The sequence below is a fragment of the Gallinula chloropus genome (genome assembly GCF_964237585.1).
Source record: "Gallinula chloropus genome assembly, chromosome: 2".
NCBI lineage: Eukaryota > Metazoa > Chordata > Aves > Gruiformes > Rallidae > Gallinula > Gallinula chloropus.
The window spans coordinates 90,368,511-90,380,718 of record NC_140086.1 but is presented as its reverse complement, the minus strand read 5'-3'; the positions used below and the strand labels follow the sequence as shown (position 1 = coordinate 90,380,718).

The 12,208-nt window shown below is 47.9% G+C and overlaps 1 protein-coding gene across 1 annotated transcript in view; it reads right to left on the bottom strand.

Annotated features, from left to right (window-relative positions):
* Positions 1–9,636: 9,636 nt before the first annotated feature.
* NQO2 (N-ribosyldihydronicotinamide:quinone dehydrogenase 2) overlaps positions 9,637–12,208 on the bottom strand; it is a gene marked incomplete at its 5' end in the record, with an annotated part of 30,369 nt that continues 27,797 nt past the window's right edge. Inside the window, 2 exons of the mRNA XM_084260634.1 lie at positions 9,637–10,001; positions 11,094–11,195. Coding sequence (XP_084116760.1) covers positions 9,828–10,001; positions 11,094–11,195 — 276 coding nt within the window. The 3' untranslated portion in view covers positions 9,637–9,827. The remainder of the gene's footprint in view (positions 10,002–11,093; positions 11,196–12,208) is intronic.

Below are 12,208 nucleotides of genomic sequence, written 5' to 3'. Positions count from 1 at the left end.
TGTGGGCTCCTGTTGCGCAAACTGGGAATATCCTCTCTACATCTGGAATACTGGGATCTCTTCGGTTTTCTGCTTTGGCTTTCCTGGACCCGAAAGGCTGCAGGTTTTGTTTCACTGGAGTGCTAGCCTGTATTATGATCAGAGGACTGAAGATACAGCTGCATTCATTCATCCAGAAGGTAAGCTCTGCTGTGCTTGGTAGCTGTTAGGGGAGAGATTGTTGTGTTTTGTTTGTTGTTGTTGTTTGTTTTTTTTTTAATTCCTTTGTAGTCAATCAAACAGCTGAGTAACACACACAGCAGCACAAAGAATACCTGCTGCTGCTCTCATAGGTGACCTTTCATCTCCCTGGCAGTTTCCAGTGATGGTTGTCTGGCTTTCTTGAGGTGGTGTACTGACTGCTGAGCAGATGGGGTGGGTGGCGTGAGTGAATTCAGTCATGAGGCTTTAACATGGTATGAACTAGCACCTTGCTTCTTTACCTGGGGGTCTCCCTTTCCCAAAGTCACGTACCTATGGTAACTTTTCCATGCTCACGGTAATCATGCATCAAAGTAGTGGTTGTTCTTGTAGGAAATGCACGTGCTCTTCTTGTCAGTACAACACAGATGAGCGTTTTGGAATGCTGAACCTCTAAAGCTGCATTAATGTTGTTGATAGCTCAGGGCTGCCATTCAATGCCATGTAACTTGATGGAAAGCAGTACTGCTTTGAACCACAACAGGATAGGCCCTTGTTTCTATTTACATTGTTGATACCTGTTCCTACCAAGCAGCATGTCATTGCTGTAACCAGAGGGCTTGGAAATTCAGAAGAAGTAATTATTTCTGAAATCATGAGATGACTGTTACCCAGTTCATTTCAGCAGTTAAGGGAGGGAACCCTCCTCCTTGCCCATGCTATTATTAGGATGATATGACTTTTGTGTGTGTTATTTAGTGAGGTGTCCTCTGAGAAAAAGCTCTTTGATCTCAAGACTGACTTAAAAGGCAAAGTTTTTTGTAGGAAGGCAGGCACTCCATACCCAGGGCTTTTAACAAAGACTACCTGATTCTGTGTACTATTTAATATGATGTACTGGCTTCTTGAAAATAAGGGATGATAGGGAAATCAAGGAGGGAAGCTCAAAGGTTCAAGTTCATTCCAAGCTTACTACTTTTTACTGGGATACACTGTGAGTCAAATGTATCAGTACCTGTGCTACTGTGGCAGTGCAGACTTGTGTTTCTGTGGTTAAGAGAACAGAAACTTTGTCCTTTGTTTAGCCTAACGTTACAGAAGCTGAGCGGGCTTCTGAGGGTTAACTTGTGTTCTCTGACGTAATCCTCATCTGTATAATTGGTTGATTGCAAAGCACTTCTTTCTAACAGGCTAGTCTGAACACCTGTGTTAGGGTGGGTTCATATTTAACAAGTACCAACATGTATTGTGAGAATTTTGAACGCAGGCCGCTAAAAGAAGAGGGATTTTTACCTACCGGTATGCCTGGGTTCTCTTTGGAGAGAGCTAAAAGTGTAATAATGAAGAGGAAAAAAAGCCACAAACCTCACTTAACACCAGGGTTGTGTTCTCCCCTCTGACCCCCCAAAGGGCACACAAACTCCCGAGAATCGTGACCTGGCTGTTAGGTCCTATCAGGCCTGATCGTCAGTCGGAAGCGCTTTGCTCTGTTCTCCTGGCTTGTCACTGTCGTGCTGTAGGCCTCGTGCGGCCTGCGCGGCTGAGGGGGGCTGCTGGGCGCGTCAGCACCCGAACACGAAAGTCGGAGACGCGGTGACTGCAGCCCTGCCTGGCCTGTCGGTCCTCAGCTCTGGAGCAGAGTTGGGAGGTATGACTGGGGAAAGTGAACAAGTCCGCAAGCGCCAAAACTGGCGGCTGCCGAGCTGTCAGGGATTGGAAGGGAGCGACAGGATCTACGGCTGGTATCGCCGGTGCGGGTAAGAGGAGAGAAGTGGAAGGGTCCCTGCAGCTGGAAACCAAAATACCACATTTGTGGAGGATGGTTCAAAAGCTGCCGGCGCATCTCAACCCTACTGCTGTAACTTGCACAGCCTGCTCCATCTAAACCCTTCCCTTCTGCTCAGGTTTTCCAGCTGGCGCACCCATTCGCAGGGAAATGCTTGCTGTTTGTGGATTTTTTTCCCTTTGGGAAATAGCAAAGACAACACCTGTGTCAGATCAGCAGCGGGTCATGGAAGGGATCCTGTGGGAATGCAAGGAAGAACCAAAGGTGCTTCGTAGGGCCCGAGCAGAAGGGGGTGAGGAGAGGAGGTGATGTCTGTGCAGCGGCTGGCACCAGTGCGGCTGTGCCACCATCCCGGCTGGTTTAGGGCTCACAGAAATGTGTATTCTAGTCCGGGTGTCAAAAGGAGCTGTACCGGCGGGGACACCTCGCCCTACCCTGGCTGCCGGGGGAAGGTGCGCGCCGGTTCCGGGCCCTCCCAGGGAGGCCCCGCCAAATGCATCCGCTCGCCGTGATGCCGGCGGGAGACGGGGGGGCTGGGACGCTCTAACGCGGGTTTGCTGTGGCCTAGTTCCTCGTTGGCCGACTTGACATGTCGTCGTCCTCCTTCTCCTCCTCCCTGCGGCTTCCTGCCGCCTCGCCTTGCACACACACCGCTTTCCCCGCCGCGCCGCTTCCCGTCGGAGCGCCCCGGGGGGTTCCTTCGTGGCAGGCCGAGTCTCCCCAGCGCTGCCGCCGGGGGGGGGAAGGTGTGCGGTGGGATGCGCCCTAACCCCGGTCCAGGTTACCTAGTCCGCCGGCCCGGGCCCGGCCCCCGCAGCGGCGCCGCCTTCGCACAACACGGTGGGCGGCGCGGCGCTTTCGGTTTCGGCGGGGGGCAGCCCGGGTCCCCCTCCCACCCCCGGTCCGCGGTGCCTTACCGTGACTACGGGCCGCTTTCCTCCGTCCTGCCGCCTCCGTCGGGAGGGCCCGGCGGCGTGCGGGTGCGCCCTCACCGCCCCCTGCGGAGCGCCCCGGCCCCGCGGCGGCGGGAGGAGGAGGACCGGGCCCGCCCCATCGCCGCGCCTGCTCGGAAGCGGAGGAAACGGCGCGGTTCCCCCTCAGGGTGCCGAGCAGCTGCTCCCGGGACCGAGAAGTGACTCGGTCTGCTCGACGTCATGTACCGCCTCCACCGGGAAAGAGGGGCGTGAGCCGAGCCGAGCCGGGCGGGCACTGCACCCGGCACGACGGCTCCCTCCGCCCGCCGCGGAGCCGCCGGCGCTGGACCCGAGTCTGCCCGCAAAGGCACCCCGCGGGCGCCGCAGGCTACGAGAGCACCTTGGCCGCGCCGCCAGCGCTGGGGGTTCGGTGCCGGTGGAAACGCGCTGCGCCGGTTGCGGTTTCCGCGCCGAAAGGGCGGGTTTGCGATGGGCAAGGGCGGCGGCAGGATTTACCGTCTGTCAGCAGGATGACTGCGCCGTCACAGCCCTGGGGATAGCTGCAGGAACACGTCCCCTGAAGGGGCCACCGTGGGCTGCCCGGTCCAACCCCTGGCAGAGGTCAGGTGCGGCTGGGGCACCTCTGGCAGGTTCGATGTCGCCTGTCGTTGTCCTGACGGCAAACAAGCCTCTGTAACTAATGAAGCTTGTTCTTTCTATTAGGAAAACCGTGTGCGTGGAATCTGCGGGTTCCATTGCACTGCTGGAAAAAACTAGGGGATGTTAAGTAAAGAAGTGTCAGAAGTCCCACCAAGGCTGCCTAAAAACCAAAATCAAATGGCAATAAGCTCATTCCGTAAGGGGAAAGTGAATTCACACTGGGGTATATCCCTGGTATTATCCTGAAAGCCTGCATTGTACTACGCTCTGACTACAGATGTTTATGTTTTCCTACACCTTCCTCTCCAGCTGCGGTTTGCTGCCAGGTTATCTCTTGAGAGGCTTTTCCCTCTCCATGTCTTGCAGGGATTGCGAGCTCTGTAGGGACCCCAGCGTGATGATGCTGTGGTTGTCCCCAGCGAAAGGCTCCACTGGGACCAGCGGGGATGCGTGTTTCCTCGCATGGGAGGTTCCCAGCCCTGGAGATGAGTCAGTGCTGAAACGCTCACTCTGGGCTCAGCACCCTGCCCAGAACTCTGGGGAGGGGGATCACTGGTGGGCAAACCCCCGAGGAGATACTTGTCTGTAACGTTCCTGAATCTGAAGCAAAAGTATCACCTGCTCCTAACAGCTGTCAAGATATTACATTGTACAGCTGATCTTATGACAAGAAGCCATGATTTTGGGTAGCTTTGGCTCATCGATGCAACAAAAAATCTATTACAATTGTCCAAGCCCCCAGAGGGCTGAGGCGGGAGAAACTGCAACACTGTGCAACCACCAGTGTCGACACATGGGGAGCAGGGCTGTATTCCCCTGGGGATTCCAAATGTACTATAGGATGTCCCAAGAGACTTGGGAACCACCACTGTGACTGTCTGCAGCCACAATCTTTTGCTGCAGCTAAGCTCACAGTAAAAACACTTGAGGTGTCCCTAGATGTGGAGGTGTGGCCTAGCCACAAAGGACAGAAATACGAGGGTAGACATGTAGGGTACATTGAGAGGATTCTGTTTCCCCTTCGCTTCATATGAAGCTGCAGTAGAGGCCCTGCCTTTGCTCCACACATCTCAGCAGATTGAGTACAGGCGCTCACAGGCATGGCGATGCTCTGTGACGGTCTGTTGATTGTACAAGCTGGCTAGGTCTTGGTTCGTTCTGTTGTTAGCAAAATGCTTTCTCATTTCATCAAGGGCAACTGGTAATCCAGAAACAGCTATGGGGTATTTTGGCTGGGCAATCTTAAGGAAGAAACCAGTCTTCTGCCTCCTTAATGATATTTTTCCAATGAGATCAGGATTCCTGTGGATTCAAACAGCATTAAACCAATACTGCTGAGTCTAGAGGAGTTTTAAAATGCCGTAGGATGACTGGACACAACTGTTTGTGAAACATTGGTTCACTAAATTTTCCTGTTTAACAGAATGTCACCAGTATTTATAATTTTCTTTGCTGTTTTTACATCAGTTTGCACCGAGCGCTGTGACACGCGTTCGTCAGTAGGAGTTTCCTTGGTATTTTGTTCTGTGCAGAGTGTTCCTATAAATATATGAATACTGGCAGAGTAAGATGGAAGCAACAAGAGTGTTGCAGGAACAGATGTTTCTCTGACTTGTTTGTACAATGATCCCTTACTGCTACTCTGTTAAAGGATGCAAAATGAGGCCACCAAAATGCAAGGCTGCTGCTCCCAACTAAGCCCTCTGCTTCCCCAAACAGTTTTAGTCAAAGACTCTTTTCTAATTTTTAACTTGAGCTATGAAGTGGAGGCTGGAATATCTTCCTTGGCTACTCTTTGTAGTGACTCACCCATTTTAAAGAGTAACGTGGAGGGTCTTGGAGCTTCATGGATGGGTACAGTAGGCATTTTAATACCCTTGGCACTAAAACTTGAGAGTGCCCTAAGCTTAAATTTCTTGCATCTCTCTTGTGGATAGTAGGCACTTTAGGCTATCTACCAACATTATAGGATTTTATTTTTTTCTTAAATTTTACACAAGTTGTATGTGAATTATGTGTGGTGTTTATTACTGGCTCTTCCTCTCTTTGGTGCAACCTTCTATCAACTTGTCTATTGCAAAGGATAGTCCTCTGCAAGCAGGCAGCTAACTTCAGTGATCCTGTTCCAGAAAGCAAATATTAACCAAAGAAAGTAATATCTATGCCTGATTTTAAAAGTTAACTCTTTGAAAGCTGGATTAAAAGCAACTTTCTGCAAGAAATTAGCCTTGGTTTCTCTAGGCTGTGGGGCTTCTTGATAACGTAGTTCAGGTGAGGATCTATTTGTCTCCCTGTATTTTTCTGAAGCCACAAGCATGTTTCACTTTCCATTTCAGAACACCAAAGGAAAGAAATTCAGTTATGACTTTTTGGAACAAACTGTTGGGGAAAAGAGACCAAAGCGTTGCCTGAGGTGTGTGGGAGAGGAGGACTGCCAACAACAGAAAACAAATCCCCAGACTAAATGGAAGAGGAAAGCACATTGCCCTCATACACCTCTACCCGTCCTGAAATGCAGCTACAGGTTACCTAATTCTGGAGTTAGATGAAATTTTAGATAAAATCAGTGTTGGTTTGACAGGACTACATTTGACTTTCAGTATAATGTGACTTAGCAGGGCAACAACCATTCTTTAGATCAAAATGACTCCAACTCTTCCAGAACTACTAAGAAATTAATCCTGCAGCTTCCTTTCCCTTTCCTTATTAACCACAGACTGCTCTGTTGGTTTTCTACATGGTTCAAATTCACAGAATCACAGAACTGTAGGGGTTGGAAGGGACCTCCAGAGATCACTGAGCCCAACTGCCCCCTGCCAAAGCAGCTCCCTAGGACAGATTGCACAGACAGGCGTCCAGACGGGTCTTGAATATCTCCAGAGATGGAGACTCCACCACCTCCCTGGGCAGCCTGTCCCAGGGCTCTGTCACCCTCACTGTGAAAAAGCTCTTCCACATGTTGGTGCGGAACTTCCTGTGCTCCAACTTGAGGCCATTGCCCCTTGTCCTGTCTCCACAGACCACTGAAAAGGGGCTGGCTATCTCCCCTTGTGTCCCACACTTCAGATATTTATAAACATTGATCAGATCCCCTCTGAGTTGCCTTTTCTCAAGGCTGAACAGCCCCAGTTCATTCAGCCTTTCCTCACAGGGGAAATGCTCCAGGCGTTCTCCCTTAAGCTTCTGGAAGGCATGTGCCAGAACACGTATGTGCCCCTGCACCGTGTGCCGTGCAGCAGGCCCCGAAAGCGTGTCTGGACAAGGACACGAGCTCCCGCTTGGCTCAGCACCTGCGGTCGCTGCGCAGCTGATTGGCTTCCCAAGCACGAGCAGTGACAGCAAGTGAATTATTAGGAAGGAGCAGAGAAAGCAGGAATCCAAGAGTTGCAGAGTTGACTCCGCATGTTCTTCTGGTCCCCTCTCCTCAGTAATAAGGTGATAGTGAAGCTGCAGGAGTTGAGAGAAGAGCAACAAGGCAGACCAAAGGCCAATGCCTTCTCTCTTGGAAGAACAACTGAGCAGGACAGGACTCCATGGCCTGGGAATGAGATTATTCAGGAGGGGAGGTGATGCACATCTACTAAACTCTGGGTGCTGTGTAATAGAATAGATGGGAGCGATAACTTGCTTTTGACTGGAAGGAATCAAACAAAGCTACTGGGAACTAGGTGCTTCACCTTCCTTGGGATCTCTCCCCATGCCAATGTTTCATGCAAAGTATTGTGGCTTAACACCTCAGGCAGCTAAAACAACCACACAGCTGTTTGTTTGCCCACACCCGCCCCATGGGATGGGAGGGGGACACATGGGATGGGGGGAAGGTAAAGTTTGAGATAAAGAGAGCTTAAAATGACAGAAAAGGAAGAGAATAATAATAAAAGAATATACCTAACAAGTGGTGCACAGCACATTTTCTCAATAGCTGCAGATGATCGATCCCCAGCTAGTTCCTGAGCTGCAGTTCCAACCCCAATTTACATACCAAGCATGACATCATATGGTATGGGATATTCCTTTGGCCAGTCTGGGGCAGCTGGTTCTGGCTGTGTTCCCTACGTTTCTTGTGCGCCCTCAACCTCCTTGCTAGTAAGCCAGTATGAGAAGCTGAGAAGTCACTGATTTAAAGTAAATATGGCCTAGCAACCACCACCAAAATGTCAGTAGCATTCTCATCCTAAATCCAAAACACAGCATTATATCCACTACTAGGGGGAAAATTAACTCTACACCAGGTGAAACCAGGACACAAAGAAAAAGCCTATGGCCTGAATTTTGCCAACAAAGTATTTGCTGCTTCGAGTTAGCCTGAACTTGGGAGAAGACTGGACAAAATTCAGAGCAGAGGCTTTGCCATGTGGCTCGGTAAATATAGAGCAAACATATATAGCTCAGAAACCCCCCTCAAACTAAATATAGTTGGAGTCCAGGGCAGTATTCAGGGGAAGTGCTTGTTCTTCCTGGCCTATAGCCACTGTGGAGGAAAAAAACCCTCCTTGTTCTGACCTAGCACAGCTACTCTTGTTTGCTTTCATTATAGATAACCGGTCTAATACAGACACTTAATGCTACCGTGTGTGGGAGCTGGCACACATCTCCAAATAGTGCTGAGAAGTGTAGCTTCATCACATTAGGTCAGCCTGAGATTCCTCATCTAAAGGGTTAAACCTGCTGAGCGCTGGGACCGATCTGATACAGTAAGGGTTGGTCTGGCAGTTGCAGCTTCTGGTTTCATATCCATTTCTTTCTTTCTTGAATGCTCTGGTAACCGAGCACAGTGAACCATAAGGATTACCTCCTCTTCTATACAATTTTAATACCTGCATTTGTCCTTCAGTTTCCCTTCAGGCAAATTCAGGTTATTTTCCTCAAGTCTTTCAGGGAGGAATGGGCTTCTCCCACAGCTTACTGTATAGTGTTTTCCTTTTTATTCCCTTTCACTTTCTTTTTCATATGCAAGAGTCGTTGAGCCAAAGCAAACTTCTTGCTTGTGTAACCTGAAGGCTTTGACTCATACAGACTGAAGCAGATATTTGCAACAGCTTAGGGCAGCACTGTTTCCAGGGGTCTGGGTCTGCTAGAGGTGGCTCTCATATCGTGAAAACAAGAACATACAACTCTTTCCCTGTGGCAGCAGTTCCCAGCCTGGTGTATGGGCTTACCTTGCCACTCGAGAATCTGGGCTCAGCACGTTTATTATCCGAACAGCCCCTTAAAAAACATCAGGGTGGGGCACAACAAGACTGCCACAAAGAACATTTAGCAGATGCATGCTGTTTGCAGAGGCCTGAGGGTCATTTGACAGTGACTCAGAAGACTCTTTCTTATTGAGGCCACATTCTTTTAATATCAGTGTGTAAAGCCAACTGTAAAGTAAGCTGATCAAAACAAGGAATTGTGTAGCTATGCGAGAAACCCACCCTAAAGGGTAAAGAGATCTCCTGGTGCTGGAGATCTTCAAGGAAGCCCACATACACTGAGCTGGAGGGGGTGCACCCAGCCCTCCTGACCCAAAGGTGGGAAGGGGCACAGAACAGATAGGATTCCTTTTTGTCTCTCTCAGGGTAACAAAAAGAGAGCCTCCCTTAGATTTTGGGGAACTACATACTTTACAAATGAAAGCTACATTCTATAAAGTAAGCCAATACATGCATATACTGCTGTATATCATCTGTATTTTATTTTTTTCCCCCGGTCTGGTATCTGTTACAGCTATAACGTTGCTTTGTAAATACATGGAACAGCCCAAGGCTTTCCCGCTAAGACCCTGTGCAGCTGCACATCCTTTTGCATTTTTATGATCTGGCTTCATAGCTCAAAGGCACAAGTGTAGAGTTCTCATTTAGAAAAATGGGATTGGCTGTAACAAGGTTGAGTATGGGCAGCATGTTCCTTGGCAAATAAAAAAAAAGTGGGGGAAAAATAAGTGTCAGCTAGTGCAAAATGTGTTAAAATAGACTTGGAAACATACTTCACTGTTTCATTAGTAGCACTGGTATAACCTGCAATTAAATACTGCTTGTGTTATCAATCACTTGTAGGCAGGATGTCACTGTTTGTATGAGTAAGGATAATTCCTCGCAAAGTTCGGCTCCCATCATTGCAGAGAATCCCTCAGGAATCAGCGAAGACAAATGCTATACTGTCAGTTAAGCCGCTTGCTGTACAACTTAAGATACTTATAATACATCTGAATAAGGAAATTAACATTCAGGTACCAAGATAAAGCATCAAAAAGAAGGGAGGTAAAAAAAAAATATATATTCTCTCTGTAGTCTTGTACTTGAACTCTACTTGAAATACCACTCAGGAGAGCAATTGATGGGCTCTTCGTTCCAAAGAGTCTTCAGGCGCTGGGCCCAGGCAATCAGCATCTCCTTCCTCTTCTCTTCTGAGACATACTCCGGAGCAAAGCAGATGTGAGGTTCAAGGACTCTGACACCACAAAAGTGCATGATTCCATGCTGGGCCCAAAGCAAAGAAATAAATCCCTCAGGAGACAGCTAGTCTTTCACTTTCAATTCAAGAACGGGGAAGATTCAAAACTGAAACTGTTTCTCAGACCTGACATAAGGCAGGTTTTCTAAACCTGTGCATTTCGCAGGAGAAGGGAAATAAACTGCAAAAACTCCTTACCTGTCCTAGCAGTCATTATCAAAGGCTAAGTATTAAGCAGAATGACGTATGATATGCTTAAAATTAAGGTCAACTTCATTCTGCTCAGTGAAATTTATTTTCAAGTGCTATTAAGCCCACAGAACTGTTCTCTTTAGCTGCTGTACATTATTTGATTTGCAAGGATCAGAGACAGCCTAAAGCCCGTGGTACTGTTTGAATCTCCACAGACTGTTCCCAAACTACAGTGTAGTTCTCATCTACTTCAAGGTATCTTTTCAACCTTTTGCCTCTGGCTTAGACATGTGATCCCAAACAGAGGCTGACACCTTCCAAATTGGCTCAACTCGCCGTTTTCCCTCCATGTATTTCTGAACTCATGGTTGCGCTTCAGGCCCTTTGTTGGGTTGACTTGCCAGCTCTACAAGCTGGGTAGCCTCACAGGGTGGGCAGACAGTAATTGCAATGGGTAGGAGACCAAAGAATTTTAGCACAATCATTGTATTTCATCAAGAAGTAGCTAGCACAATTTGCCTCACCACCTACATTTCTCAAAGCACGTTGCCACTCCCGATAAAAGGGTAGCAGCAAGAAAACACCAGGATAATGAGGGACTCCCACCCCGCATCCTGCGTGAATTGGGTAGCTACAGGGAAAAGAAATCTTGCACCATAGGGCTAAAGGAAATCCTGTGACACCAGAGAAACTAGAAGTGGTGACAGTATGAGCCTTCTCCTGGTTCCAACCTGGAGGAAGTGGTGCAAACCAACTTTAAAACTCTATGGACTTTAGTCTCAGGATTTTAGGGCCCAATTTATAACCTGCAGATGCTTGTCACTGACAACTTAATTCTTTCTTATAGAAATTCTTTTCTTATAATATACCTGTTAAAAAAATTGAATAATAAAGGCAAACAACAGCCAAATATTCACATACTGTACCTGCATGGGCCACAGGAGATAGCGAATATCACCACTGACAGCTCCTTTTTCATACATCTCTTTGCTTCCTCCAGTGGTGAAAGAAAACAGGGCTAGTTTGTTCTAGAATTAAGAAAGCAGCACCCGAGTTAGGCATGTTCAGAGAAGAGTGGATGAATAGTTCAAGAGATATTTGGGGAAACCTGGACAGCATTAATTTCTAGAGGAGGTGATGTCCTCTTCTTTTCCAGACCTTGTGTACCATGGCAGCTCTGAGTCAAAGATTAATGACATACAACTAGACAGCAGGTTTTGTGTCAGGGCTTTGGGCAGGGACAGGCTAAAAAGAAAAGGAATTACACATCTGACACCCTTGTGTGAAGCAGGGGAGAGCCTTGCTCTCACCTATGCAGTGTTTGGAAAGCTGTGGCTGGAAAGCACTCTTACTGAGAGTATCTTTATTCCCCTCCATCCTGAATGCAGAAATTGAATGTTACTGTACCCCTTGGCTTGCTTGCCACTTGCCAAGGAATAATTGGAGAATAATTTATTCCTTGGGTGTTCGAAACCCCTGTGTTTCTTCTGTTTCTGCAACTATTAGCCACGGGCTTGTGCTCAGCTTCTACCCTCTCGCTTCTCACTTCTGTAATTGAAATAACATGTTTCCAGTGCCATATCTAAACTGCCTCGAGCCTGCTTTGGGGATTGTTCCTGTTCATCTCAGTGAGGCAGCTACTTCTGAAATTTAAGCAAACTGAAATGTTTGGAATTGTTCAGAAGACCAGAAATTGTAGAGATTAATGTGCAGCAAACACACATGTGAAACTAACACTGATTGTTTCTGGATGCTGCAGTTTTTGCCAAGTAAAATTCATCAGACAGTGGGCCAAAACTTTGCAGGGATGTTCCCAGTTCTGCAGAAAACTAAAAGATTATGAATTGTCATCTAGAGATACTGATCTTGCCTAATTTATTGGGTTTAAAGATTGAATGGAGATCATTGGGACAGAGGCTCATGTGCTGGGTATTTCAGGCTTCTGATTAAGTTTTATAGTTTAATTCCAATCTTTGACATGTAATCCTGGACCAGGATCTTGTCACCTGTTCCAGGGTGCCACTCATTACAGATCTGTGCA